Consider the following 23,255-nt stretch of genomic DNA (forward strand, 5'->3'; position numbering starts at 1 on the left):
GCTTTTGACGCTGTGGAGTGGATCACGTGAGTTCAAGTAAACAGTGGGTTTGAGGCTTAAAGCGTGAAGAATTGTCCTAGCTGGCAGGAGATGAGTGAATCTGCTAGATTGCAGTATGACGACGAAGGCATCATCTCATATCTCAGAGAAAGGTGGCAGGATGGGAAAGATTCCCCTTATACTCGATACCGATTGGACTATACTTGCTGGAACCTACAACTATGACGAAGCCTTCAAGGGGAGAGCTTTTCGCATTCTATACTCCAAGGGACAAATTAAATAGTAACGGGATAGAAGTCTATAAAAATCTAGTCTATACCATTCACATCCACCATCACCAACCCCAATCCCAACTCCAGCTCCTCAAACCTTCACCTCCTCCGTCACCGCATACCGACTCCATCTCCGAATCACCGGGCCAAACTGATAGAACACATACGGCACCGGAACCATGATCGCACTAATGCACCCCAGGATCGTAAGCGTCCAATGCACCCCCATATTGGCGTAGAACGGAATCCCCACAATCGCCATGCCGCCCGCCGCACAGTACCGCGACACAGTCATGAAGCCCAGCGCAGAAGCCGCGTAGATATCGTACGAGTCGATCACGTACATGTACGAGCTGATGAAGACGCAGATGGTGCCGAGTCCGAAGAAGCCCGACGCAATGATAGGCGACCATACCGACACGGAGGCAAAGTCTGTCCAGCCCATCCAGAACAGGCTGATGGGAATCGCCGGCGCGCCGATCATGGCGAACCACAGCCGGATTTCGGGCTGGGTGTGCACATTGTCGAGTGCGTGGTGATCGACCGTGGGGTCGGCGCCGTTCACGGCTTGCGCGGCGGCGACGAATTCCTTCTTGGTGTGCCGGTAGATGGGCGGGACGAGGAAGGCGGCCAGCGCGATGCCGACGTACATGGCAACCCAGACGATGTTGGTCAGGCCCTGGGAGATGCCGTGGATGTCGGTGAAGATGTAGGTGTAGCCGTCGAAGAAGGTGAAGAGCACGATGTACAGCACCGTCATGTAGAGCGAGATGAGTAGGATGATCGGCTCGTGGATGGTGATCAGGAACTGGCGTTTCATGGCGCCGCCGATGCGGCTGAAGAACGCGATCTTCTCCATGTCCATCTCGGAGCGGAAGCGCGAGTCGCCAGTCTGTTTGCGAAGCTGCTGGCCCTTCCACTTCAATAGGAGCGGAGAGTAGGTCTCCGGTTGGAAGAGGATGACCAGGACGAAGATGGCACCGGATCCGATCAGAATGATCCAGCTGGTCCAGCGCCAGGAGAGGACGCCCGTCTGTCCCATGTAGGAGGCAATCACGGGGCCCAAGACGGGGCCTCCAAACGACAAAATGGCGTACAAGGGAAAGAAGATGGTCTTCTCCAGTGGATTCCACAGGTCGGCGATCGTGCCGCCGGCGCACGTCAGAGGCGGACAGCCGAAGATGCCCGCCAGGAAGCGAAAGGCCAGTTGAGCGCCGATATTCGGTGCCAGTGCCGAGCCCATGACGAAAATCATGAACAGCGTCAACGAGCCCGCGTACACCGCGTTGCGGCCCAGGATTTCCGACAGCGGTCCACTGATGAGCGAGCCAGCGGCGAAGCCGAGAAGATAGAGCCCTAGAACCGTTAGCCTTCGTGCGCCACGGCATACCATCCATGTCTCATACACAGACAGCGGGAGCTCAAATGGAATTACCGGTCACTAGCGACCCCACGACATCACTGACGTTGAAGGCCGCCGTGTTCTGAGGCAGAACACCGGAGTTGATGGACGACGCCGCGCCGACAATCCATGCTAGCGCCGACACAAGTAGCGTGACGGTCAATCGACTGGAGAATTTGTAATTCTTCGGATTCTGGGGATCGTTCGCGCCATCCCAGCCGACGAGGAAAAGATGCGAGGACTGGTTCGTGGGCTCGGAGGACTTCTGGATATCGACGCCGGCAAGAGCGTGGGCGAGGGAGGTCTTCTCGGAAGCGCGAGTCTGGCTCCGTTCGGCTGGGCCATGATAGGACTCGGACGCCTGTTGATGGATCTGATCTGAGCTCGCAGATTGCGTATCGCTCGCCGGAGTCACCGGCTCGACCTCTTTCACGGGGGGCGCGGCATTGCGCTGGGTTTCTGTGTCGGCCAGTTGCTTGCGGACGGCATTTCCCAGCCGACGATACTGCAGGTAAGACTGCATTTCCACACCACGGGATTAGACTGAATTTGGAACTCCTGGGTTGTATTCTCACCGACTAGCGGCCAATCGGTGCTAATGCCCTGCAATCGCGACTGGCAAGTCGTCCTTGAACGCGGGTTGGGGGTGGGCGAGGGTACAGGACGAAGAGGGAAAAAAGGGATTCGCCTCCTGGGCCGTTCGCTTTTATGCGTTGAGCGCAGACCTAGCCCCACGGCGCTGAGAAATCGGACTGCATTCGAACAAAAACCCGGAGACTTTCAGGATCTGGTGGGTCTATTTGCGCAGGTCGCGATATTGAGGCTTGCTTCTGGCGCTTTGGGTCTCTGTGCATGATCAGACCGGGTTTCTTCATTTTACTGCATCTTATGGAGAGCCTACATATGATCAAACGAGACTACCTCCACGTCTATCTATATATCCTCAACAACGACTTGCGAACACATCGGCCTGCGAGCCGACTCGGGACTCGGACTTGATCACCTGGAACGGCAAGTGGGGACTCGGCCCTTGGCGCTCGGGAAGAAGTCCGACCGAAACGCCTGATTGCCCGAATCTGCAGTCAATTCTGGTCCGGTCTATCACACCGACTAAAAACCAGATTCTGCAGGTTCTATCGTCCGAGTCTTCACAGATAGGCTGCTGCGGCAATTCAAGTTGCCGCTTTACCCGGGCCACTCAACCGAGACTGGGGTAATGCTGGTTGGAGAATCCTCACAGGCAGGGCCAAGGACCGTCTAAGATTGGTATGCAACAATGCTTACATTCCTAGATTCGATAGGGAGCAAGCTGTAATAGTAGGTTCTTTTATTCAGCCTTGGAAGGCACTATGTGAAGTTCTTTTTTTGTTCCACTATCAAGCCCTGACAGGCAGACTTGCCCGGATCGCCATGGAAAGGCTGGGTAGATGGTGAAGCAGATGCAAATGCAGATGCAGAAAGAATGGGATCGTCAAGTCAAAGTCCAGGCGTGACAAACAGACAGACCCATGCCATGATCATTAGATACAGAAAATTAGCTGTATGTAAGGTACATATACTTAGTTATTAATAGTTGGTTAGTTATGAGAAGTGTGAACCCGGTGATGTCAAGGGGTGGAGACATTAAACATCAGTCTCGGGCTTGGCATCCTCCTTGCGCTGAGACTCTATCAGCTCCTGGCGGGCGCGTTCTTGCTCGGCCAGGCCAGTCTTCTGAATGGTGTGCGCGCGGGTCAGCTCCCGCGGCCGGATAAACAGCGACAAAATGAAGCCGACGCCGCCAATGGCCGTGTAGAAGATCCACATGCGACTCAAGGCGTGGGTGAAGGCACCCAGAACCACGTCACGCTGGGACTGGGTCAGGCTCTCGATAAGGGACTTGGATGAGCCCGCGAACGAGGATGAAATCTCGGCCGTGAGTTTGGGGCCGATGGCAGCGGCCAGCTGGGCCGACTGCTGACCCATGATGTTCTGGTAGATGACCGTGCCGAGGACGACAGACATGGAGGTCGAGAGCTGGCGAACAAAACCAAAGGTGGCGGTTGCAGTGGCCATATCCGCAGGGCGGATGTTCGCCTGGAAAGCCACCAGGGGCGCTTGGAAGTTGGGGCCAATACCAATACCGCCAATCAGCTGGTAGATGATGATTCGAGGCCAGGAGGCGTAGGTTTTGAGGTCGATCAAGAGACCGAAACCAATGGTCATGAGGAAGAGACCGCCTACAATCATCTCGCGGTAGCGACCGGTCTTCTTCATGATCACACCAGTGATGGCAGAGGCAAAGGAAAGTCCCAGCACCATGGGCAAAACATACACACCACTCAGAATGGGGGATGCTAGAAGGACCGTCTGGAAGTAGACGGGAAGGTAGTAGGTACCGGAAATGAAGACCGAGCCGTGGCAGAAACAGACCAGAAGAATCAGGATGTTATACCACTCGCTGAAAAGACGCGGGGGGATAATGGGGTATTTGGCCACCTTCCACTCGGCAAGCATGGCCAGAACCCACACAAACACCCCGAAAACGATGAGGCAGATCACCGTAGCGGAGTCCCAAGGGTAGTTGATCCCGCCAAACTCCAGCCCGAAGAGGAACATCAAGGTGCCGCCAATAATCAAGAATGTCCCGGTCCAGTCAATGCTGCGTAGGCCTTCCAGGAAGGGCGTCTTTGGAGATTCGATGTGAAGGAAGAAGAAAAGCGTTACTAGTGAAACACCACCAACAGGCACTGAAAAACATATTAGTTGAGCTGTCAGGAAGCATCATAAGGGCACGTACAGTTCAAATAGAAACACCATCTCCAAGTGACATCAGTCGTGAAGGCACCACCGACGATAGGTCCCAGGGCACCAGCAATGGCCCAGGTGGCTCCAAAGATACCATAGTACATGGGACGCTCTCTATCAAACTGATTAGTACCATGAAGCCGGCCTATGGAAAATGCGTCTGGAAAACACACCTCATACTGAACAAGTCTGATACGCTGATGTTGGCAAGAATGATGATACCGCCGCCGCCAACACCTTGGATAGCTCGACCTGCGAGGATCATGGCCATGTTCTTCGCCAGAGCACAGATCAAGCTTCCCACGAGGAAGGCGACATTGGCCAGGAGGATCATCGGCTTGCGCCCATAGATATCACTGACTTTGCCCCACAGGGGAATGCAAGCTGCATTGGCGAGGAGATATGATGATGCGATCCAAGAATATCCACTTTCAGAAGCATTAAAGCTTGTCGCAATTGTAACGAGTGCAGTGGAAATGATTGTCTGGATAGATGTCAGCAAAATCGAGGACCTCGGCGTAAGCTGCAGAGGGCGCACGCATACCATGTCCAAAGCTGCGAGGAAGAGGGCTAGCTAGAGCCGGGGAAAAAGGCGGTTAGCTCTCGAGATACAATTTGGGATTTCATAGTATGGGTCTTGACGGCCTTACGCAAAGAGCCACCATCACGACGGTGACCTTCTTCTTCCCCATGCGCTGGGCTTGCGACGGGGTGCGGTCGAGGGGTGCCCCCGATTGCTTCTTCTCAAGCGCATCGTCGGCCAGTTGAATAGCAGTATCTGGTTCCTCTTGTTCCTTCTCCTGCGGTGTAACCTCCTGTTCGCGTTCCTGATCCGAAGAAGGGAGCTCGACGGGGGATTTTTCCGAATGGGGTTGCAAGACAACCGTGTCGGCGCTCGAGGCGTTGTAGCTCTGGTGGTCGCTCGTCATGGTACCTCGAGAAGTCCTGTCGTAGACGTAATGCGCGAGGGGCACGGCGAGGAAAAGAGGACTCAGCAGGGCGCGCGTGCAGGTTGCGCTCGTGTTCGCCGTCGCAGTTGGATGGCAGCGTCGGAGGCACCGATGGAGTTGCGATCACTGCGCGACCACAGCTAATGGGGAAATTGTCTCTCGGAAGTGAGCACCGAGGGGATAAGAAACAAAAACCGCAATGTCAACACAGCATGGCCCCCTATTTATCTGTGAATTCATGAAGGAGTCATAGGGGCGTAGGTTGAGTGAAGAAAAAACCCGGCCGGATTTAATTGTGGAGACAAAAAGGGTAGCTCCGCGGGGTTTTGGACGTCCGAAATTCCGAGCTCCGGATGGAATGGAGAGCATCGTGAGAGCAGCGAAGCGGTCAGGATGAAGATTTTCGGAGCAGTGCTATGCGATGCGATGCGATTATGCGATGTGATGCGATTACGCAAATGCGGTGCTTGCTTCGGCCGAGCGCAGCATGCAAGAGGGTAGAGACACGCCATCTCAGTGAATCTTTTCCTTATACTTATAGATCATCAATTGTGGCCGTAGACCTATGTACGTGAGGAGCCGCACTTAATCAGAGGCGATCATAGACGTTGCTGTACTTATTCCCTCGAGAATACAAGCTACCACGCGCGGCCCTAAGTGGACCGTCGGAGATTTTCAACCGAGCTATCACATCGATAAAACACAACGTGGCGCTGAAGATATGGATCAACTTGAAAATTCCACAGTGGAGATCATACTTCCAAAGCTATGCAATTTTACCTATTGATGCAACCACCCCTATATGCTGCCTCAACCACTGGCTGAATGAGATATTAATCCAGACATGATCACTCCGAGACCATCTGGAGGGTCGGAGGGCTATCTCTGTTCCAGACCGAATGACCAGACAAGAGCGATGATTCGACTGATGGGGTGGAGTGATGAGACTACCTATTGTGCCTGGCCACTTCTCCACTCTATATGCTCAAACTTCCAGTGGTTCTTGTTCCAGAATACAATCCGTCGTAGTAGAGAAGATTCAACTTCCCTGATTCACAACACTAGTACCATATAGGCATGGCATATTAATCTAACGTAGGAAGTGGAGTAAAGCGATCTACGCAAAAGCTGACCAGGTAGGTAGATGGTCTCAATTTGTCGGTCTTTGTTCCTCTCTTCGTCCTCCCAGTGTCTTGTCGCCCACTTTTCCATAAGTGTAGATCCCTCGCTTCCTCCCGTTCTCTTCGATCTCTCGCACTCAGTCCCATCGTGGCATCCGTGGCCTCGACCGGGATCATCAGATTGGAATGGGCTAATCAGTGAACGAAAAAGAAGATAACTCCCGCCCTGTCCTTTTTTACAGCAAACTATAATTGACTTGATGTTCTATTGTGAAACCGCGCTACATAGAAGTTTCAGTTTCTCCTAAGATTAGATCTAAGCCCTAAGGACCCCGAGATTGTCTCCACTCTCGGCAGCCCCAAATGTAAACCAAATACGGCAAGCATGTTGCGACTTCATTCGGCCCCCTCGACCCCTTAGGCGTGCTAGATTCCGACTGACCTACGTAGTATTGATTGCGGGAGCAGTATTTATTAAGTGTTTCTGGGACCCCGGGGCGCAGACTGAAGGATATCAATTCTTTCCTCGTCCCAGTCTTCACTTGTCTATACTTGTCTATACTTGTCTACCTCCGTATCTACTGCTACTATTCGCCTTGGCCTTCTACTGCCTTCTTCAATATGCATCTCACAACCTACCTGGCCCTGGTGCTTTCGTCCAGCACGCCCATCCTCGCCGGGATCACGGGCTACGTCAGCCCCGGTAAGCCCAACGCGGCGTTTAGCAACTCCCGCTGCAATGGCACCAAGATAGACACTTCGCTCTCCACGAAAACCGCCAACTGCACCAATTTCAAGTCGGGCCCGGGCGCCATCTCGACCGAGTACGGCCCCGACGAAACCGTCTGGTTCTACCCGGAACATGACTGCAAGGGGTTTGCTTGGGGCTCGGGCGAGGGGCTGGACAGATGGCAGTGCTGGCCCGGCCATGAGAGCTCTGGCGAAGATACCCTGTCCTTCCAAGTCTTGATCAACCCGGAGTGGGAGAGCATGAGATCCACCACCACTCCAGCGCCCAGCAGCACCGCCACGCCGACGCCCACGGCACACCGTCGTCATGTCTAGTGGGAGGGACTGGGGAGATGGACTGCTATCAGCAGTATAAACGCTTTCTCGTTGCTGCCAATGTTGGGAATTGTAATGTCACTACGAGGGATTGGATATGACAAGTGTTTCTCTGTTTTCTGTTGCTTCGTCATATCGAGTTATGGAGAATATAACCAACTGCAATACGCTCGTTAAACATCACAACCACCACCGTCAGGACTTGCCGTCCGAAGAAGACGCCTCAGCCTGACTGTCCTTGCCGTAAAGCGCAAACATCGTAATCAACTGGCCCACCAACGTCGACGCCGTAAACCGCGCCACCACCCCCAACGCATCCAACGTCCCAATAAACATCGCCGACGACAGCACCAGCGTCCCGAAGATCACCTGCACCGCGCCGGCGATGTTCGCCAGCGAATTGAACACGCCCGACCGAACATCCTCCCCATCCTCCCCATCCACGACCACCGCACCACCAGCAGCCGCCTTCGTCCGGCCCAAGAACCGCCTCACCACGCGCCTCGGCCTGCGCGTCAAATACGGCACCAGCGCGACCAGCGGCGGCGCCAGGGCCAACAGCGCCCACGCCAGCTCGAGGTGCGTCCAGGTGCACTTCCAACTCACGACCGTCTGGTTACCCAGCCGGACCACGTTCTCGAGCACATTGGCCGCCGCCGCCGCCGCGAGGAGATACTGGGCAACGACCCAGGGCGTCGGGGGCCGGGCGTCGTGCGCGAAGGCGTCGAGGCGGAACGGCCGCGTCGAGACACTAGGCCCGGGCTTCACCCACGGTCTCCCGAAGACGCTCGCGGGCGCGGCGAGCGCGCAGAGCAGGCCCAGCGGGGGCTGGTGCAGGAGCAGCTCGGCTTTCTCCTCGATGGTCGGCCCCAGGCCGCCCAGGATGGTGGGTGTGAGGCCGAGCAGCACGAGCGCGGAGGACCAGTCGGCCTTGTTGATGTCGCCGTTGTTGGTGAAGAGGCAGTTGACCATGGTCTTGCAGGTGTTGGGGTCGGAGGTGTTGCCTGCCGCGCGCGCGGCGTCGTAGTAATCGTGGCATTGGGGTGTGTTCTCCTCGGTCGTCAGCGATTTATGGTAGAAGGGGTAGAAGTTCTCGAATTGGGTTGCATGGCTGGTGTGGAGGAGGAGGGTAAGTCCGATGAGCAATGCTGGAGGGTGGAATGCGAAGGATTAGTGGGATCTGGATCGTTCGCATGCGATGGTGGGATGTACCTGAAAGCCGGCCCATGATGCTGCTGTCACCGTTGGCGCATGGCGTGGAGCTCGACCGCGATGGGATAGAAGAGTCACCGGTGGAGCAGATGGATCATAAATAGGGGCGGGTTGTAAGAGCCCCATTTTCAGTCTGCGGCTGAGCTGATCTGCTGGATAGGAAGAAAGCCACAGAGCGCCAGGAATACATCAGGACCACTGAGATTAGGGCTCTGCTGGCACCTCGATCCAGATATGGATGTCCAATCTGATGTGGCATGAATGCTCCAATGATAAAACAACGCAGACAGGAAGAATTCTCCAAGCGGACTAGACCACGGGAAGAATTCCAAATAGCCAATCTGCACGGCTACTGCGAGTTGGTAAGATCCAGTGGGAGATCAGGACCGCTATACATGTACCCGCGGATTGGTAGGTTTGACGCCCAGCAAGGCGGGTCGGCCCTCGCCGCGGCCTGATGAGTCCCCGGGGTTGTGTCTATCGATGTTGCGACAGCCCAAGATTTCATGATTGGATCCGGTGTGGCCTCCCTTAGGGCTGAAGGCGCAGCCATCAGGCGCTAGTAACGCCCCGGCGCCAACGGGATACACTCTGAAGCTGGGGCCGGAGCGGTGTATGGGCTGAATTCCTGTAGATACAGAGAAGATGCCACGGCGTGGGAGACTTATTGGCCGAGGGCGATGGATAGCTTGCCAGGCTCTCGAACCTGGATTCTTCGCGACATGAACGCATGCATACGGCTGGTTTCTAGATGCAGGTGGAAGCTTGACAATAATCTCTTCGTAGGCTAAATAAGCCAGATCAAGGGAGGATGCCGGGGAAATGTCTTGGTATACATGTGAATACGATTTCATAACCGCCTAATCCACATGCAGCAGCTTTCTTGGGAGCTCTATCACGCCAACTGAGAAGGGGAGGGGTATATATGGAGAAGTTCGATAGCCCAAGAACCAGAGAAAGAAACCAAACAAGCATGCAAAATGCCAATCCAACACAATGCAAAATTGGCGACCGAGGACGTATAAGGCGCGCATTAATCCTGCAGCTGGAGAATCTCTGCAAAATCACAGCTATCAGCTTCACTGCGGAGACATTGCAATGCATCCTCGGAGAAGGCCGCTTACCGGTCAAAAACTCCTCAAAACTGACGGTAATATATCCATCACGATCATCGTCGTAGCGCTTGAAAACGTCCGTCATGCGCTTCAAGCTAATGCAGGCCTGCACAAAGAGATCAAAGCTCATGCCACCTTTACCAGAGTTCCTCGATGGCGCGTTCAGCTGCCGTGTCTTGCTCTCGAACGTTGTGAAGAGCACCGAGACAAACTGGGGGCTCAGGCGATATCCGAACGCGACCAGCGCATTCTCAAACTCCTTCAGACTGATCCGCCCGCTGCGGTCTTCGTCAAACTTGTCGAACAATTCTCTCCACGCGGCAAGATAGCGCCACAACGATACAAACTCGTCGAAGTTGATAATCCCATTGCCTTCCCGATCGAACATGCGAATCATCATTTTGACCGTACGGGGGTGGAAGGAGGTGTAGTCTCCGTTCACCAGCGCAGAGCCCAATTCATGCTCGGTCAATGCACCGGAATGAGACATGTTGGCAGCGCGGAAGAGAGGCAGAAGCTGTTGGGGGTCATTGCTGGGGGCAGACAGTGGAGGCGGGTTGGGCGATTGCGGAGGACGCGACATCGGCGGGGGTCGCGCGCGCTGAGTAGGAGGGGGACCGAAGCCATAGTTTTGAGGCGGCGGGGAAGGATGCAATGGGTGTGGCCGATATTGACTCGGTGGAGGGTTCGCTGACAAGGGGCGACCGTTGTAGGAGTGCGGAACATGGGGATCTTGCGGGCGCGGGGCAGGCGACGAGTAGGGGTTATGCGGAGGCGCACTGGATACGGGCACACGAGGTGGAACTCCACTGCCGGGCGCGGATTGAGGAGGACGAGAGGGAAGCGGCTTTTGAGGGTGGCCTTGGTTTCCGGACACTTGCATGTTCCCAAGCATTCGCGCAACCTAGACATCATGAGTATGGCATCAGGAACAGCAGCTCGAATTGTCAATGTACCTGCTCCGGTTCCGCGTGTCTATGCCATTCCACCAAGTCAGCTTCACCAGAATTCCCATCACCACTGCAGGACTTCCTAAACTCACGCTGGCAGCGCATCGGGGTTGTAACTTTTGTTGTAGGCCATGGTCGCGGACTGACGCAATCAGGCAGGGAGGAAGTGGAGCGGGCGTCGTGGAGGGGCGGGACAAGTTCGCCCTGGCGAGAGATCGGAGGGCAATGCGAATGGCACACCGGACCAAATTGATGAGGACACAGGGATGGGAAGGGAAGAGGAAGGATTAAGAAAAAAGTCAAGAGCGGGAGAAGACGAATGTGAGCATGAATCTTACCAAAGCGGAGCCGTGGGGCAGGTGGTTCGCGGCGTTTTTGAACGCCAAGTCGACCGGAGAGGCGCACATAACTCACAATCCTTTTACCCCCCACTCATTAGTGTATTCATGATCATCGTGGCGTGTGCATCGCTTTGAGAAATGCTGCACGCAGCCCTACCATAGATAGAAACCGCCCGAGGATACGTACTCAGCCACCATACTCTGTATAGTAAGCGTTGAAGCCTTAAAAAGGCCCCAATCCCCGACGCTGCTGAATCCTGTTGGCGCCGCTAAAAATAATCTAGTGGAGGCAGCGAAGCAGACCAAGTCCCGAACTCTCCCCTGAGCCATGAGCGTACTCCACTGCCGTTATCATGATTCCCCAAATGGGTCCGAATACGATATCACCGAGTCCAGCTCCACCGCGTCACCCGCTCTGGGCGAGATTCTTCCTCACTCCGGGTGCTTGGCTCTCCAGTAGTTCCAGTACCTCCTTCCACGCCTTGGTTTGGAATTGCTTCCCTTCCGCTCTGGTCGTCAAGGCCATGGATTCACTGGACACGGTTAGCAATTGCGCATAATCCAACGAGAAATGTCGCGCATCCAGTCATACTCGAGATATCCATCACTCCGCCAGCATTTGCCCTGCGACTCTGCGCCTTGCATCGTCGCACTAACCAAGGACCGACTCCCCTGCTCCGCCGTGCGCGCAAAAAGCCGATGTGCTATCCAGACGAGCCACCGCTCATAGAACCTGTCGTACTGTCGACCCAGGGATGACTGACAAAAGCCCGGGCTGACGGTGTTGACAATAACCGGCAGCGTCCCGTCCTCGTTCCGGACGAGAGCGGCCACATTTTTCATCACATATTCCAGCAGCAGCTTCGATATTCCGTACTGCTTGGGCCCTTGAAACCTCTCCGCGGAGTTCAAGTGTACGAGCAATGCACCATCAGTCTGCAGACTTTCTGGTCTGACTCGGACAAATTGCTGACTAGATACCACGCTCAAGTGCGTCGGTTCAGACACCGACGAGCTCTCCTGCAGCTTGGGAAGAAGCAGCAGTGCCAATAGCGACGTCGAGAGAGTATTGACCTGTAATGTCTCCTCCCAGTCTTCTGCAGACTTGGCATACGTGCGGTTCCACAGGCCCGCATTGAGCAGGGCAATGTCGAGTCGCGCGAGCTCGCTGGCACGACTGGCGAAGTTCTGCACGCTTTGGAAGCTGCTCATCTCCAGCTCCCATACCTGCACCACGCCAGGCCGGTTCGTGCATTTTTCAAGGGCAGTTTTGATGCGATTTCCCTTCTCCACGCTCCGGCTTCCAATGATCAGTGAGTCCACGCCCAGGTTGAGGAATTTGATGGCGGCTTCGTAGCCCAGTCCAGAGGTTGCCCCGGTCAAGAGGACGGTTTTACCGGCGAATGAGATGCCCCGAGGGTCTGTAGGCGGGGTATATTGCATCCTCAGAAGACGAAAGATACCTGCCATGTTGGAAGTATCCGGGATGTCTTTACAAGTAGGTCTTGAGGAGGGCAATCTTGGTGATTGCATGAAGACATCGAGGTAAATACTGCCAAGAGCAACTCCACGGCAGAGCGCAGATGATGTCAGCATGATGAGTCATGCAGTCGCGGGGCATGAACCAATCACAGAGAAGACTGTCTACATGGCAATAGAGCAAGACAGCATGACACGGCGGGATGGTTGGATCAAGTCCAGCTATAGTCTGTATAGAACGCTGGATTGAAATATAAACTGCCAGTACTAACACTTCTTGTCGTTGTCGAGTGGTAGAGCTGACCTGTAGTATACCACGAAAACATCCACACTAGGTTTCTTCAAACCCCTCCAACTGGATATACAATAGACATTTTGGTTCACTAGTGACTATTCTTATTATAATGTACAAGGCTCCCACCTTGAAACCGACCGTTCCAAGCAGTTTACTAATACAAGCATAATTGTGATTCTAATTGGTCGAGCCCTCCTGATTGCGACACCGACCGCGTCCCGCTTAAAAATCCACCACCACCCATCCGATCGTCTACTGTATACTTCTCCTCCAGCACATCAAATATAATAGGTAAATATATTGTTGTTATACCCCAAATATTCCCCGTGGAATAAATCTTTAATATCGCGCACCTCACTTATTTCTAGCCACTGTTTCCAGAACGTCGCTCTTTTACCTGCCCCGCATCGCACATACACCCTCGGTGATTGCAAGGATGGCGGCTCATTTGCAGGGGCACCAAGTACACCCAGAAGGCCGCAGGTGGAAGACTCATTTTCCCAATGGAGATCTTTGGGTATTTGGCTATGGGTCAGTAATCTGTTTCTTTGGAGCTCTGGATATACGGTGTCCATCATGCCGCGTTTCTGATTGGGCAGATGCTAATGTAGTCCTAGGAGTCTGATCTGGAAGCCACCACCACACTTTGGTGAGTTGACGGGGATCTGAAACGCAGCAGATCTCTCAAGGAGCTTTTGATATTATTGCCGCTCAATCCACTGGTTTCTACCAGAACACTATCTAACCTTCTCAACACAGATCAACGAGTACCGGGCTATATCAACGGCTATGTACGGCGGTTCTGGCAGGTATGAACCACACATTCCCCGTAGATATGCCCCTCCACATAATTATGTGGTATCTGCAAGGACTCCAGGTCTAGAACGATTCAAAGCTGACACGAACACCACGGTGCCGTTTCTCAGGCTAGGTAAGTTCACCAGAACACCATCGCAGCAGCAGGACTTACCACCTTACCCAATCTTGCATTTCCTACTCTTTCCTTCACACACGCACACTAACACTCTTCAGCGCCGACCACCGCGGCACACCCGAAAAGCCCGGCCGCGTCGTAACGGTCATCGAACGCAACTTCTGGGAAACGCTAGACGACCCGGTAAGCCTGCGTTCCACTCCTCTTCCTACAGCCCCCCCCACGGCTAACATGCAACCCAGCTCGCCCATCTCGAATCCGAACAGCACTCCACAGGCAAAGTCTGGGGCGCCGCGTACCACATCCCCGCCTCGCACGCGGAGGAAGTCCACGACTATCTCGACGAGCGCGAGATCAACGGGTACACGGCGCACTTCACGCCGTTCCACGCGACGTCGGGCGAGTCGACGTCGAGCGCGGCGACGGGTCCGGGTGGAGAGGGCTCGGCGCCGATCGTGTGTATGGTGTACATCGGGCAGCCGAGTAACCCGCAGTTCCTGCGGGATGCGGGCGAGCGGGCGCCGGAGGATGTGGCACGGGTGATTAGCTCGCGGCATGGGAAGAGCGGGAAGAATACGGAGTACCTGTACCTGTTGGAGAAGGCGCTGGAGGGCATTGGGCTGGGGTCGGCGGATGTGCATGTTACGGATTTGGTGAGGCGGGTCAAGGCGATTGAGGCTGCGGGCTTGGGCGAGGCGGAGGAGAAGGAGGCTGAACGGGATGTTGAGAGATATGTGGCATCTGGGGGAGAGCCGTCGCTGCATGGGGATCGGATTGAGTGAGGGACTGATTGTGTGGTTACGTGCTGGATTCGGGGGGTGGGTGGCTGCATGGGACATGGCGATAGACTAGAAGATTATGAACCAGATCTGCCGATCAAGTTCAGTCTTGGTGGATGACCGGTGCCCGAACACATTCTGGTGGGTATTGATGATGGCACTGTTCTTGATGTGGACAGCACCGATATCATCGATACCCTGCTAGGACATGATGGTCCAAATGAAGACCTATGTATGAATCCGATTGACCCCGCCAGCCTCGCATTCAGGACGTCCTCCGCATAAACACAATGGAAATAAGAAACATAACAATCCCGACAAAAAAAAAAGAATAAGCTCCCGCTGCCGAACCACATTGCATCAAATCCCGATCCCGTCATTGCTTCGTGAATACCTCTGTAGCAAAAGCAGTCAAAGAAAGTTTTCCGCGCGCAGAAGAAGACGTCAATGGGGTATCCTGAGCATATGGAACCTTAGTTGGCCTCGGACGAGGCCGGTCCTTGGCTATTGTTGCGCCAGCCTGTGCCGACTCCATCAATACCGATCTCGCCCCGGTCACAGGCGATCAGAAAGCTGAAGACTCACCGCCGCCGCCGCCGTAGCCGGCATTGGCACCGCCGCCTGTGAGTTCCCATTAGCTTAACCGTGCTGACCACGAGGAAAAGCAAAAAGAAAGATACACACCATAGCCGCCACCGTAGCCACCACCTCCGTAGCCGCCGCCTCCACCGCTGCCGTAGGAGTTGTAGCCATATCCGCCGCGGTTGTACCCGCCGCCGCCGCCGAAGCCACCACCCTGGTAGCCACTGCCGGGCTGCTGGTTGTATCCGCCGCGACCCTGGAAGCCACCGTCGGGACGGCTGGGGCGATCAAAGGCCTTGTCGACACGAATCACGCGGCCATCGAATCTGTGGAATGGGTCAGCTGGATGAGATGGGCACGTCACGGATGGAGGGATGAGGACCCTCGAGCTCCTTACTCCTGGTTGTTCATGGCGCTCATGGCGGCATCAGCCTCGGCTTCCGTAGCGAAGCGGACGAAACCGAAACCACGGCTGCGCAGCGTCGCACGGTCCTTGACCACGATCTATATGAAGGTTAGAAGGTGGATCGAGTCAGGCTGCATGAGATGTGGAAATCAGTGGGGGCGGGGAGAGTGGAGGGGCAAATACTGACAGCTTCCTGAATTTCGCCGAACTGCTGGAACCCCTCGCGGAGAGTGTCATCGTTAGTGTGCCAGGAGAGGCCGCTTTAGATGATTTCGTTTCAAGTCAGTGTCTGCGACATGGAAAGAGGGCGCGAGAATGGAAATGGCTGACAGGCGGCAGGGGAAAGGCGAAATTTTCATTTCACAGAAATGCATCATGGGGACAGGAAAGGATTGCAACACATACTGGACAAAGAGCTTGGACATGTTGGCGACGCGAGACAAGGGCAGCAAAATATGTCAGGTCAGGGAAAAGCGACCAGACACGGCAAAAGGAGAGGAAATGGGGTTGTGCTGAGAGAGATGGCAGGGAGATCCTAGTGGTTGCCGAACGAGCGAGTCAGCAGTCGAGCCGGTGTAACAACCACGGCCTTTAGGGCTTCCGCATTCCTGGGATGGCTCTCCCAGTTGCGCCAATAGCAGCCCGGAGGGGGGGCTGAATAGGATGCTGACCTGAGCGGGCTGACTAGGGCTAATTTTGGGACCTGGTGGATGATGGAATACCGCACTACTCAGAGAGAATGAGGCCGTTGGACGTGGAGGGGGAGATGGTTGATGGGTGAAGATTCAAGGTTGAAGGTGGGGGGAAATGAGAAGACATGCGCAGGAAGTACTTAGATCCAGCAGCTCCCCGTCCCACCGGTCTGAACTTTGAACTCAGCTGCCTGTCCGGGCACTTGTCTTCTCCCCCTTCGCATCCATCAATCAGATGTCACCCGAGGCTGGATCTGAAGGACCGGGGGGCGCAGAGGGGGGCGCTAGCAGTGCATCGATGACTGATAGCTGAGTGTTGCCCCTCTTCTCACTTGCTTCTGTGCCGAGTTGGCCTCGCTTGAGCTGTTCCGGCATCGATGCCGTCGCCGAGCAATAACCCTGTACGGAGATCTAGAGCTGTTGCAGAAGCTGCAACTGCGGTGACTCGACAGACCAGATGCGAAGGGACCGCGTCAAGCCCACCGCCGTTGCTTGCATGGCCATCCCGCGAGAGAACCCTGGGAGCCATCTCCATCTCCATCTCCATCGCGTACGAGGCGGGGCCTCTCCACGCCCTCCAGTGGAACGCGGTGAGTTGCGCTCAGCTGGGGGACTGTACCTCGCAGTCCCATGCAGCGCGCGAGATGGATGGGGCATATGCACTACCATCAGAATGGCGACTTCCTCGAAGCCCCGATTCGACCGGTCCACGACCAGACCGGTCTGGCCAGTCTGCACTGCACTGCAGCACACCGAGCTGGGTGTGGTTCCCCGGCACTGGTTTAGCCCTGTCAGGTAAATTGTTGGGCTCCAGTCCGACCGCAATAGCCATCTATGGCCAATCCCTGTGGTGCGTGTGTAGGATGCGACCCACATACCGCTTGGGCCGTATATACAGTGCATCGGAAGGACTCCGGTGCTGGGCGAGCAGGATCCGCGCATGGATCGGCCTGGCAGACCCGATGTCTATCTGCCTCTGCCGGTATTTGTGTGATGATAAACAGCCGCTGCAGCGCCCGCAGGATCGTCGCTTAGAGGACTCGGAGGTTGAAAGGATTTGTTTCAAAAGCAGGGCTGCGACCCAAGTAGCCGGCAGAGCGTCGTCTTCCTTGCTTAGTGCATGTTTGCTTGAAGGCATGAGGGAAATGATGGATTAGTGGAGTAGTGGCCAGTTGCGAGCAGAATTGCAAAGGATGTTGGCGAGGGCCACATCTGCGAGGGGGGTGGATCGCAGCTTCCCTCGAGTCCGCGCAACGTGCAGGATGTGGTGAATCCCCGCAATCAATCTTGAGCGCGGCAGTGACACTCAAGTCCATTGCAATGGCTGTTCTCGAGTCTATGGAGACTCCAGGTCGCGCTTCGATCAACCGGTGGCTGGCAACATTGTCGGAAGAGACGCTCAGCTCCCCGACAGCACGTGGTATGGCCTTGCATTATCCCATTATGCCATCGTCGCTGACCAGCCCGGGCGACTCAGATCCCCATGGGAGACTGACTGTCCTCGAGATACCTGAAATTGTCCCCAGAATCCTTTTGCCGGACTCCAGCATGCCAGACGATCATCTCCCCAAGCAGACTCGAGCCTTGACAGGCGATCCAGCCCATGGCCAGAACGACCAAGAAACATTCAATCACGTTTATGAGCGGAGACCACGGCGCAAGACCCGGGAAGATCGGTATGAATACAAGCCTGCTGGGTCGTCAAGAAACCGTCAGTCGCGATCCCACAAGGGCAAAACAAAGCGATTGCGGCGATGCAGAAAACAGACCATGGACGATGGCTTCCATGCTTCGAACGTGGTCCGCGAAAGACTGACAGTGAGGATGAATGACCATCTCCCTTCATCTTCCCTTTTCCTGACATTATTCACAGCTACGAGCTAACGTCAATGTGGGCATTTTTAACAAAGGCAGGGCTTCATCACCGATCAGGTTTCGTGGTGGTAAGGATTTTCGTCATTGTAAGATATGTGCGACGACTTACCTTTCTTTCCCGTCCTTACAGTCCCTGATCTAGCTTTCTCTGAAACCAACTTCTTGTCTCATAAGTTTCGAAAGTCCAGAGAGAGATCGAAAGCAATTGGAGACAAATCAACGCGGTCAGTGAAACGAGAGCATGCTCGGCAGCAAAAATTGTTCGATTATGCGTTCCACGAATCGCCAACACCGCTTGAGAGGGGATCGACGAGCCGAGGGCACCAGGCCTCTTCAATATGTCATTCGGGGAGAGATCCCACCGATATGTCCATCTCTTGCCATGCGCCTGTATTGAACAATGCTGCCAGTACTGGGGATCATGATGCATATCACCAGTCTGAGAGTCCCGGACCCAAGCGGCCAAGGTCCAAACATCAAGGATCAAAGGCCATCCAAGAGAATGGATCGGCGACCCCATACACGTGGCCCGATACAGTGCACACTGAGGACCTGTCTGAACGAGCAGTGGAGGCTCAGTTACTGGACATTCTTCACTCTGGTCTGTTTTCACCTCGGGTTGTCAATGAAAACATATCAAATCAAATGGATGGACACTGTGACCTGGAACAACTGAGACAAATGTTGGAAAGTAGAAAGGCGAGTTGGGAATCAAAGCGTGGTGATCCTGGTCAGACAACCTTGGCTTCCAGTCTCGATTATCGACAAGAACCTGACCCAGTGATACCACAAGTCGTCTTTGGTGAGGCAATGAGCTCAGACTCGACACGTTCGTTGAGCCCACATACCATACTAGTCAACAGGGCCGTGTCCTCGCCTAGCAAGGAACCTCCATATGGAAGATTCTCAAGGTCTCCATGCCAATATACCAATCCCGATAATGGTGGGTCTCTAAATCAAGCACCGCGACCAATTATTTCCCGTGTCAACAAGGATATCCATCTGCCGAGCACAGACGACGACGAGGTCTTTTTTCGTACACTCGATATGACTTACAATGAGATTATGAACTCCGATGGCCAAAGCCCAGAGTATGCTCCAGCACAATCAGAGGAACAACACACCTCGTCCCGACAATTGACGTTCGAGAAACAAGGTCTTGCTTCATCTTCCAGCGCGAATCCTTCCAACTATAGCTTGTTGCTTTCCCCGCTGCCTGGCCAAAGCAAAGTCGACCAGTTGCATTCCTCATCACTTGCCATTCCCAGTTGCTCTTCCCAACGATATATCTCCGTCGACTTGAGCCAAGTCTCTGTACCCTCACGTTCCCAGAATGACCCGTTCCCCGAAGATTTTTTTGGGCAAAGGCTCGACTCTACGTACTCCAATCAGCCAAAGCAAACTCTGGCTCTGTCGACAGCATCTCTTGATCCTAGCCACACAGTACCGCCTGGCTTTTGGCGACAACACAGGCTGTATTGATGTGTGGGGCGAGTAGTCTTTTCCTTTGGGGAAGTCTTGATATGTACAATGACCACCTGCGGGCTACTTGTACGCCCCCCCTAAAGGACTGTTCTGAATATCATGTAATTCAGCATTTTGTTAATTGACTGGCGTTTGGCATTATGGTCGGAAACCAACATATTCACGGTACATGGAGGAAACGAATATAGGCTGTCCCATCTGCCCTCCGACAAGTGCATGATTGCATGATCTGTTTTCAACCGTGTTTCCAGTAACATTTCTCTGTCAGAGATCACCATATCCAGCGAGCAACGAACGCTTCTGCTCATTCCAAGTAGACTCGACTACGCCATCACGGCCCATGCATCACGGCCCATGTATATCCCGTACGCAAGGGTTCCAGCCAGGATCGGCTGGCTGCGGCTGTACGTGCAGGAATTATATGAACGAACGCCGACACGCCATCTCACCCTTTAGAGGGTGATATTGCACACTCAAAGATCCACGAAATAACTTCTTCAACGATCTGGATGACAAGAGTGCTGCCTGCACGTCACGGCGTTGGTATCGCATGCTACACCTAGTTTCTGGACGCCGCTGACCTAGGATGGCTACCGTGATGTGCCCACGACGTATCTACTCTGCAAGCAGGGAGTGTTAATGTAGGTCGAATACCAGGAGGTTATGGTTGCACTTCCCGGCGAGGGAGTTGCGCTTGCGTGTGTGCGAGGGTGGGTATTTCCCCTTGTTTAGTGCCGAAGGATGTGGTTGCTGTGATTGACGAGGCTGCGTCGACGGGCGTGACTGTGTAGTTATATCGAAACTAGCGGTTTGGTCATTATTTGAATACAGTACTCCCCTCTATGATGTACAATTGTCCACGGGGAAGAGTACGGCTATGTCTGCAGAAGGCTTGAGAAGACCATGGGGGAGATGATAGTCGGGGAATGCCCGTTCTTCAGAATGAATTGGATTGATTGGGTATATAACAGTCTTGGGGTAGAGCATTCACACACATATCAGCAAATAGGGTTGAAACTGATGATCGTGTTTTATGGAATGCATTTCCGCCTGACTCTGGTAACCAATACGGCACTTGGTCGTGATAGATGACAGCCGGGGAAGGGTAAACGCCAGATTAAGTCTCTCAAAAGCTTTAAGCAAAGCCCTCTGTAGACGAGTATGCGATTTTGAGTCCTTGATCGAAAGAGCTGGACTGTGGAACTGTTGGGTGGGGTGAACCATTTCATGTCTTGCTGGACAGTGACAGCATAAAGGCAGTGATGTAGTGGAAGAAATTATTCTAGAAGGATGGTGTGGCGGTGATCATAGAGTGGCAGCGGCCTCGACAGCGCCCGCGCCCTTGAAGATAGCCGGATTCCTCATGACAACTTCGACCGGGTACTTCCATTGCATGAATCTTGTCCAGCCTGTAGAGAGAACGGATGTTAGCCCAAGCTATCCTTGATCGTAGGTGCGTCCCACATACTCCAATATGCGCACCGCCTTCCCAGATATTTGCCAATAAATGGTACTAGGACCATGGTCAAAAGCAGCTCCAACTGCTCGATGCTTTCCTGCCACTCCGCCTCGGCATCGGAATAGTCGTCGGACAAGGTTTCCAGATCGGAATCAGTGGTGGATTCGGAAGGAAGAGAGGCAACGTCATCGTCGGAGGTGTATGCGTTGTTTGGTGAAGGCACCATGTACGCCGACATGGAAAAGGACGGGTTAGACCCGGCAGGAGAGTCTGAGGACATGGCGGTGGTTTCTATGGACGCGAAAGAGAGATGAACCAAGGAAACGAGAGCTATGGGAGCAGTGGCCTGCCGACTGCCCTGGTGGAAATCAAAGCATCAGCTGTCGAAGTGAGGACCGGGCGACTCTGCAAGACTCGAGGGTTGACGCCGTCCAAGTTAACCGGCGGGTGTTGATCCCCAAACGTAATTCCACACGTGACCGGTAATACCCGTTGACTCACAGTCACGTGCGCTCATTGTCCCGCGATAACAGAGTCGCCTCCCAGCGGGAGATCGGATTTCAGCGACAAATTCGTCATTTGCGACCTCTTCTCGATCCCTCATTTCCGCAGCGACTACCAGCATCAGTTGAACCCCCGGTGGTGGACTGATTCGCATCCTGCAGCCTCAGAACATGGCGGACTCCGTACGTCACACTGGTTTCTTTTTACCGACCCTCCCACATTTTCTTTGGTTCTGCACAATACCCCTCGGTGCCAACCACCACGATCGTCGGGCGAAGCACTCAGTATTGAGCTATACGTTAGATCGTGAAGCGACCACTGGACGCACTCGTTTGCCGTCTATTTATATTTTTTTTTCAAGCCCCAGGACTAACTTGACGGCTGGATTTCTTTAAACAGGAAGTCGAGACTGCCCAGAAGCAGCGCAAGTCGGTTGCATTCAGCGAAGGCTCGGTCATCATGGATACCAACGGCCAAGTTACAGAGGCGCCCGCCGCCGAGAAGCCTGCCGGTACGCATCTATCTTCGAGTCGACCCTCTCCAGTCGCGGCCCCGCTAACTTATGATCGATCACAGACCAGGAGGTCGACGAGGTGACTGAGATGTTCAAGGGTCTGTCAAAAAAGAAGAAGACCAAGAAGCCCAAGGAGACTACTGCCGCCGATGGCGAGGAGGCCCCCGCCGCCGAGGGCGAGTTCGACGCATCCACCCTGAAGAAAAAGAAGAAGAAGCCCCACAAGGTTTCCGCCGGTGACTTCGAGGCTAAGCTGGCCGAGGCCGGCATCGACAAGGAGGAGGGCGAGGAGCCGGCTGAGGAGGCGGTGCCCGAAGGCGACCTCGAGGCTGGCACGGGAATCTGGGCCCACGACGAAACCCAAACGATCCCTTACTCTCTTCTCGTCTCCCGATTCTTCTCCCTCATCTCGAGCCACCACCCCGATCTTCTGTCCGGCGGTACCAAGTCCTACAAGATTCCCCCGCCCCAGTGTCTGCGTGAAGGCAACCGTCGTACGATTTTCGCCAACATTTCCGATATCTGCAAGCGCATGAAGCGTTCGGACGAGCACGTCATGCAGTTCATGTTCGCGGAAATGGGTACTAGCGGCAGTGTGGACGGTAGCCGGCGTCTTGTCATCAAGGGCCGATTCCAGCAACGCCAAATTGAGATGCTACTTAGGCGTGAGCAACACCCCCTTTCCCCGTTTCATTGGATTATGCTAACTAGCCATAGGATACATTGGTAAATTATATCCCCCGAATCTATGTATACGTCCGGAGTTACTAACACGCCGCAGTCGAGTACGTCACCTGCAAGACCTGCCGCAGCCCCGACACCGAGCTCAACAAGGGCGAGAATCGTCTGTACTTCATCACTTGCAACTCGTGCGGTTCCCGTCGGTCCGTCGCCGCTATCAAGACCGGTTTCCGTGGACAAGTCGGTCGCCGCAAGCGTACTGGTTAAAAAGGAGAAGAGTCTGGTTTGGCATTTTATGGCAGGAGTCTGTTTTCTTACCTCTTCTTTATGGCGGGCCGTTGACTAGAACATTGGC

The 23,255-nt window shown here is 54.4% G+C and overlaps 11 protein-coding genes across 11 annotated transcripts; 4 read left to right on the top strand and 7 right to left on the bottom strand.

Annotated features, from left to right (window-relative positions):
• Positions 1 to 363: 363 nt before the first annotated feature.
• N7459_000336 (MFS transporter) lies at positions 364 to 2,197 on the bottom strand (the record flags this gene model as incomplete). The annotated part of the gene is made up of 2 exons (XM_056939521.1): positions 364 to 1,628; positions 1,708 to 2,197. The coding sequence occupies 2 exons, from the start codon at positions 2,195 to 2,197 to the stop codon at positions 364 to 366; spliced, it is 1,755 nt and encodes a 584-aa protein (XP_056803801.1).
• Positions 2,198 to 3,297: 1,100 nt separating this feature from the next.
• Positions 3,298 to 5,390, bottom strand: N7459_000337 (MDR family MFS transporter; the record flags this gene model as incomplete). Its single annotated transcript, XM_056939522.1, has 5 exons — positions 3,298 to 4,403; positions 4,454 to 4,575; positions 4,635 to 4,945; positions 5,006 to 5,035; positions 5,112 to 5,390. The coding sequence occupies 5 exons, from the start codon at positions 5,388 to 5,390 to the stop codon at positions 3,298 to 3,300; spliced, it is 1,848 nt and encodes a 615-aa protein (XP_056803802.1).
• A 1,763-nt stretch (positions 5,391 to 7,153) lies between these two features.
• Positions 7,154 to 7,597, top strand: N7459_000338 (uncharacterized protein; the record flags this gene model as incomplete). Its single annotated transcript, XM_056939523.1, has 1 exon — positions 7,154 to 7,597. The coding sequence occupies one exon, from the start codon at positions 7,154 to 7,156 to the stop codon at positions 7,595 to 7,597; it is 444 nt and encodes a 147-aa protein (XP_056803803.1).
• Positions 7,598 to 7,792: 195 nt separating this feature from the next.
• N7459_000339 (uncharacterized protein) lies at positions 7,793 to 8,825 on the bottom strand (the record flags this gene model as incomplete). The annotated part of the gene is made up of 2 exons (XM_056939524.1): positions 7,793 to 8,745; positions 8,810 to 8,825. The coding sequence occupies 2 exons, from the start codon at positions 8,823 to 8,825 to the stop codon at positions 7,793 to 7,795; spliced, it is 969 nt and encodes a 322-aa protein (XP_056803804.1).
• Positions 8,826 to 9,842: 1,017 nt separating this feature from the next.
• Positions 9,843 to 11,007, bottom strand: N7459_000340 (EF-hand domain-containing protein; the record flags this gene model as incomplete). Its single annotated transcript, XM_056939525.1, has 4 exons — positions 9,843 to 9,865; positions 9,934 to 10,828; positions 10,881 to 10,899; positions 10,967 to 11,007. The coding sequence occupies 4 exons, from the start codon at positions 11,005 to 11,007 to the stop codon at positions 9,843 to 9,845; spliced, it is 978 nt and encodes a 325-aa protein (XP_056803805.1).
• A 614-nt stretch (positions 11,008 to 11,621) lies between these two features.
• On the bottom strand, positions 11,622 to 12,685 carry N7459_000341 (putative short-chain dehydrogenase/reductase family protein; the record flags this gene model as incomplete). The annotated part of the gene is made up of 2 exons (XM_056939526.1): positions 11,622 to 11,748; positions 11,808 to 12,685. The coding sequence occupies 2 exons, from the start codon at positions 12,683 to 12,685 to the stop codon at positions 11,622 to 11,624; spliced, it is 1,005 nt and encodes a 334-aa protein (XP_056803806.1).
• A 740-nt stretch (positions 12,686 to 13,425) lies between these two features.
• Positions 13,426 to 14,705, top strand: N7459_000342 (gamma-glutamylcyclotransferase; the record flags this gene model as incomplete). The annotated part of the gene is made up of 5 exons (XM_056939527.1): positions 13,426 to 13,520; positions 13,607 to 13,638; positions 13,723 to 13,798; positions 14,022 to 14,106; positions 14,166 to 14,705. The coding sequence occupies 5 exons, from the start codon at positions 13,426 to 13,428 to the stop codon at positions 14,703 to 14,705; spliced, it is 828 nt and encodes a 275-aa protein (XP_056803807.1).
• A 562-nt stretch (positions 14,706 to 15,267) lies between these two features.
• N7459_000343 (RNA recognition motif domain-containing protein) lies at positions 15,268 to 16,115 on the bottom strand (the record flags this gene model as incomplete). Its single annotated transcript, XM_056939528.1, has 5 exons — positions 15,268 to 15,323; positions 15,387 to 15,610; positions 15,682 to 15,788; positions 15,878 to 15,950; positions 16,096 to 16,115. The coding sequence occupies 5 exons, from the start codon at positions 16,113 to 16,115 to the stop codon at positions 15,268 to 15,270; spliced, it is 480 nt and encodes a 159-aa protein (XP_056803808.1).
• A 644-nt stretch (positions 16,116 to 16,759) lies between these two features.
• Positions 16,760 to 19,739, top strand: N7459_000344 (uncharacterized protein; the record flags this gene model as incomplete). Its single annotated transcript, XM_056939529.1, has 4 exons — positions 16,760 to 17,177; positions 17,617 to 18,200; positions 18,256 to 18,325; positions 18,388 to 19,739. The coding sequence occupies 4 exons, from the start codon at positions 16,760 to 16,762 to the stop codon at positions 19,737 to 19,739; spliced, it is 2,424 nt and encodes an 807-aa protein (XP_056803809.1).
• Positions 19,740 to 21,047: 1,308 nt separating this feature from the next.
• N7459_000345 (uncharacterized protein) lies at positions 21,048 to 21,481 on the bottom strand (the record flags this gene model as incomplete). The annotated part of the gene is made up of 2 exons (XM_056939530.1): positions 21,048 to 21,151; positions 21,211 to 21,481. 2 exons carry the CDS (start codon positions 21,479 to 21,481, stop codon positions 21,048 to 21,050), a joined length of 375 nt encoding a protein of 124 aa, XP_056803810.1.
• A 394-nt stretch (positions 21,482 to 21,875) lies between these two features.
• Positions 21,876 to 23,167, top strand: N7459_000346 (translation initiation factor eIF2 subunit beta; the record flags this gene model as incomplete). The annotated part of the gene is made up of 5 exons (XM_056939531.1): positions 21,876 to 21,887; positions 22,105 to 22,216; positions 22,282 to 22,884; positions 22,937 to 22,945; positions 23,001 to 23,167. 5 exons carry the CDS (start codon positions 21,876 to 21,878, stop codon positions 23,165 to 23,167), a joined length of 903 nt encoding a protein of 300 aa, XP_056803811.1.
• Positions 23,168 to 23,255: the final 88 nt, after the last annotated feature.

This window comes from Penicillium hispanicum, assembly GCF_028827665.1.
Source record: "Penicillium hispanicum strain IBT 35686 chromosome Unknown utg000001l_segment0_segment0, whole genome shotgun sequence".
In the NCBI taxonomy this organism is placed as follows: domain Eukaryota; kingdom Fungi; phylum Ascomycota; class Eurotiomycetes; order Eurotiales; family Aspergillaceae; genus Penicillium; species Penicillium hispanicum.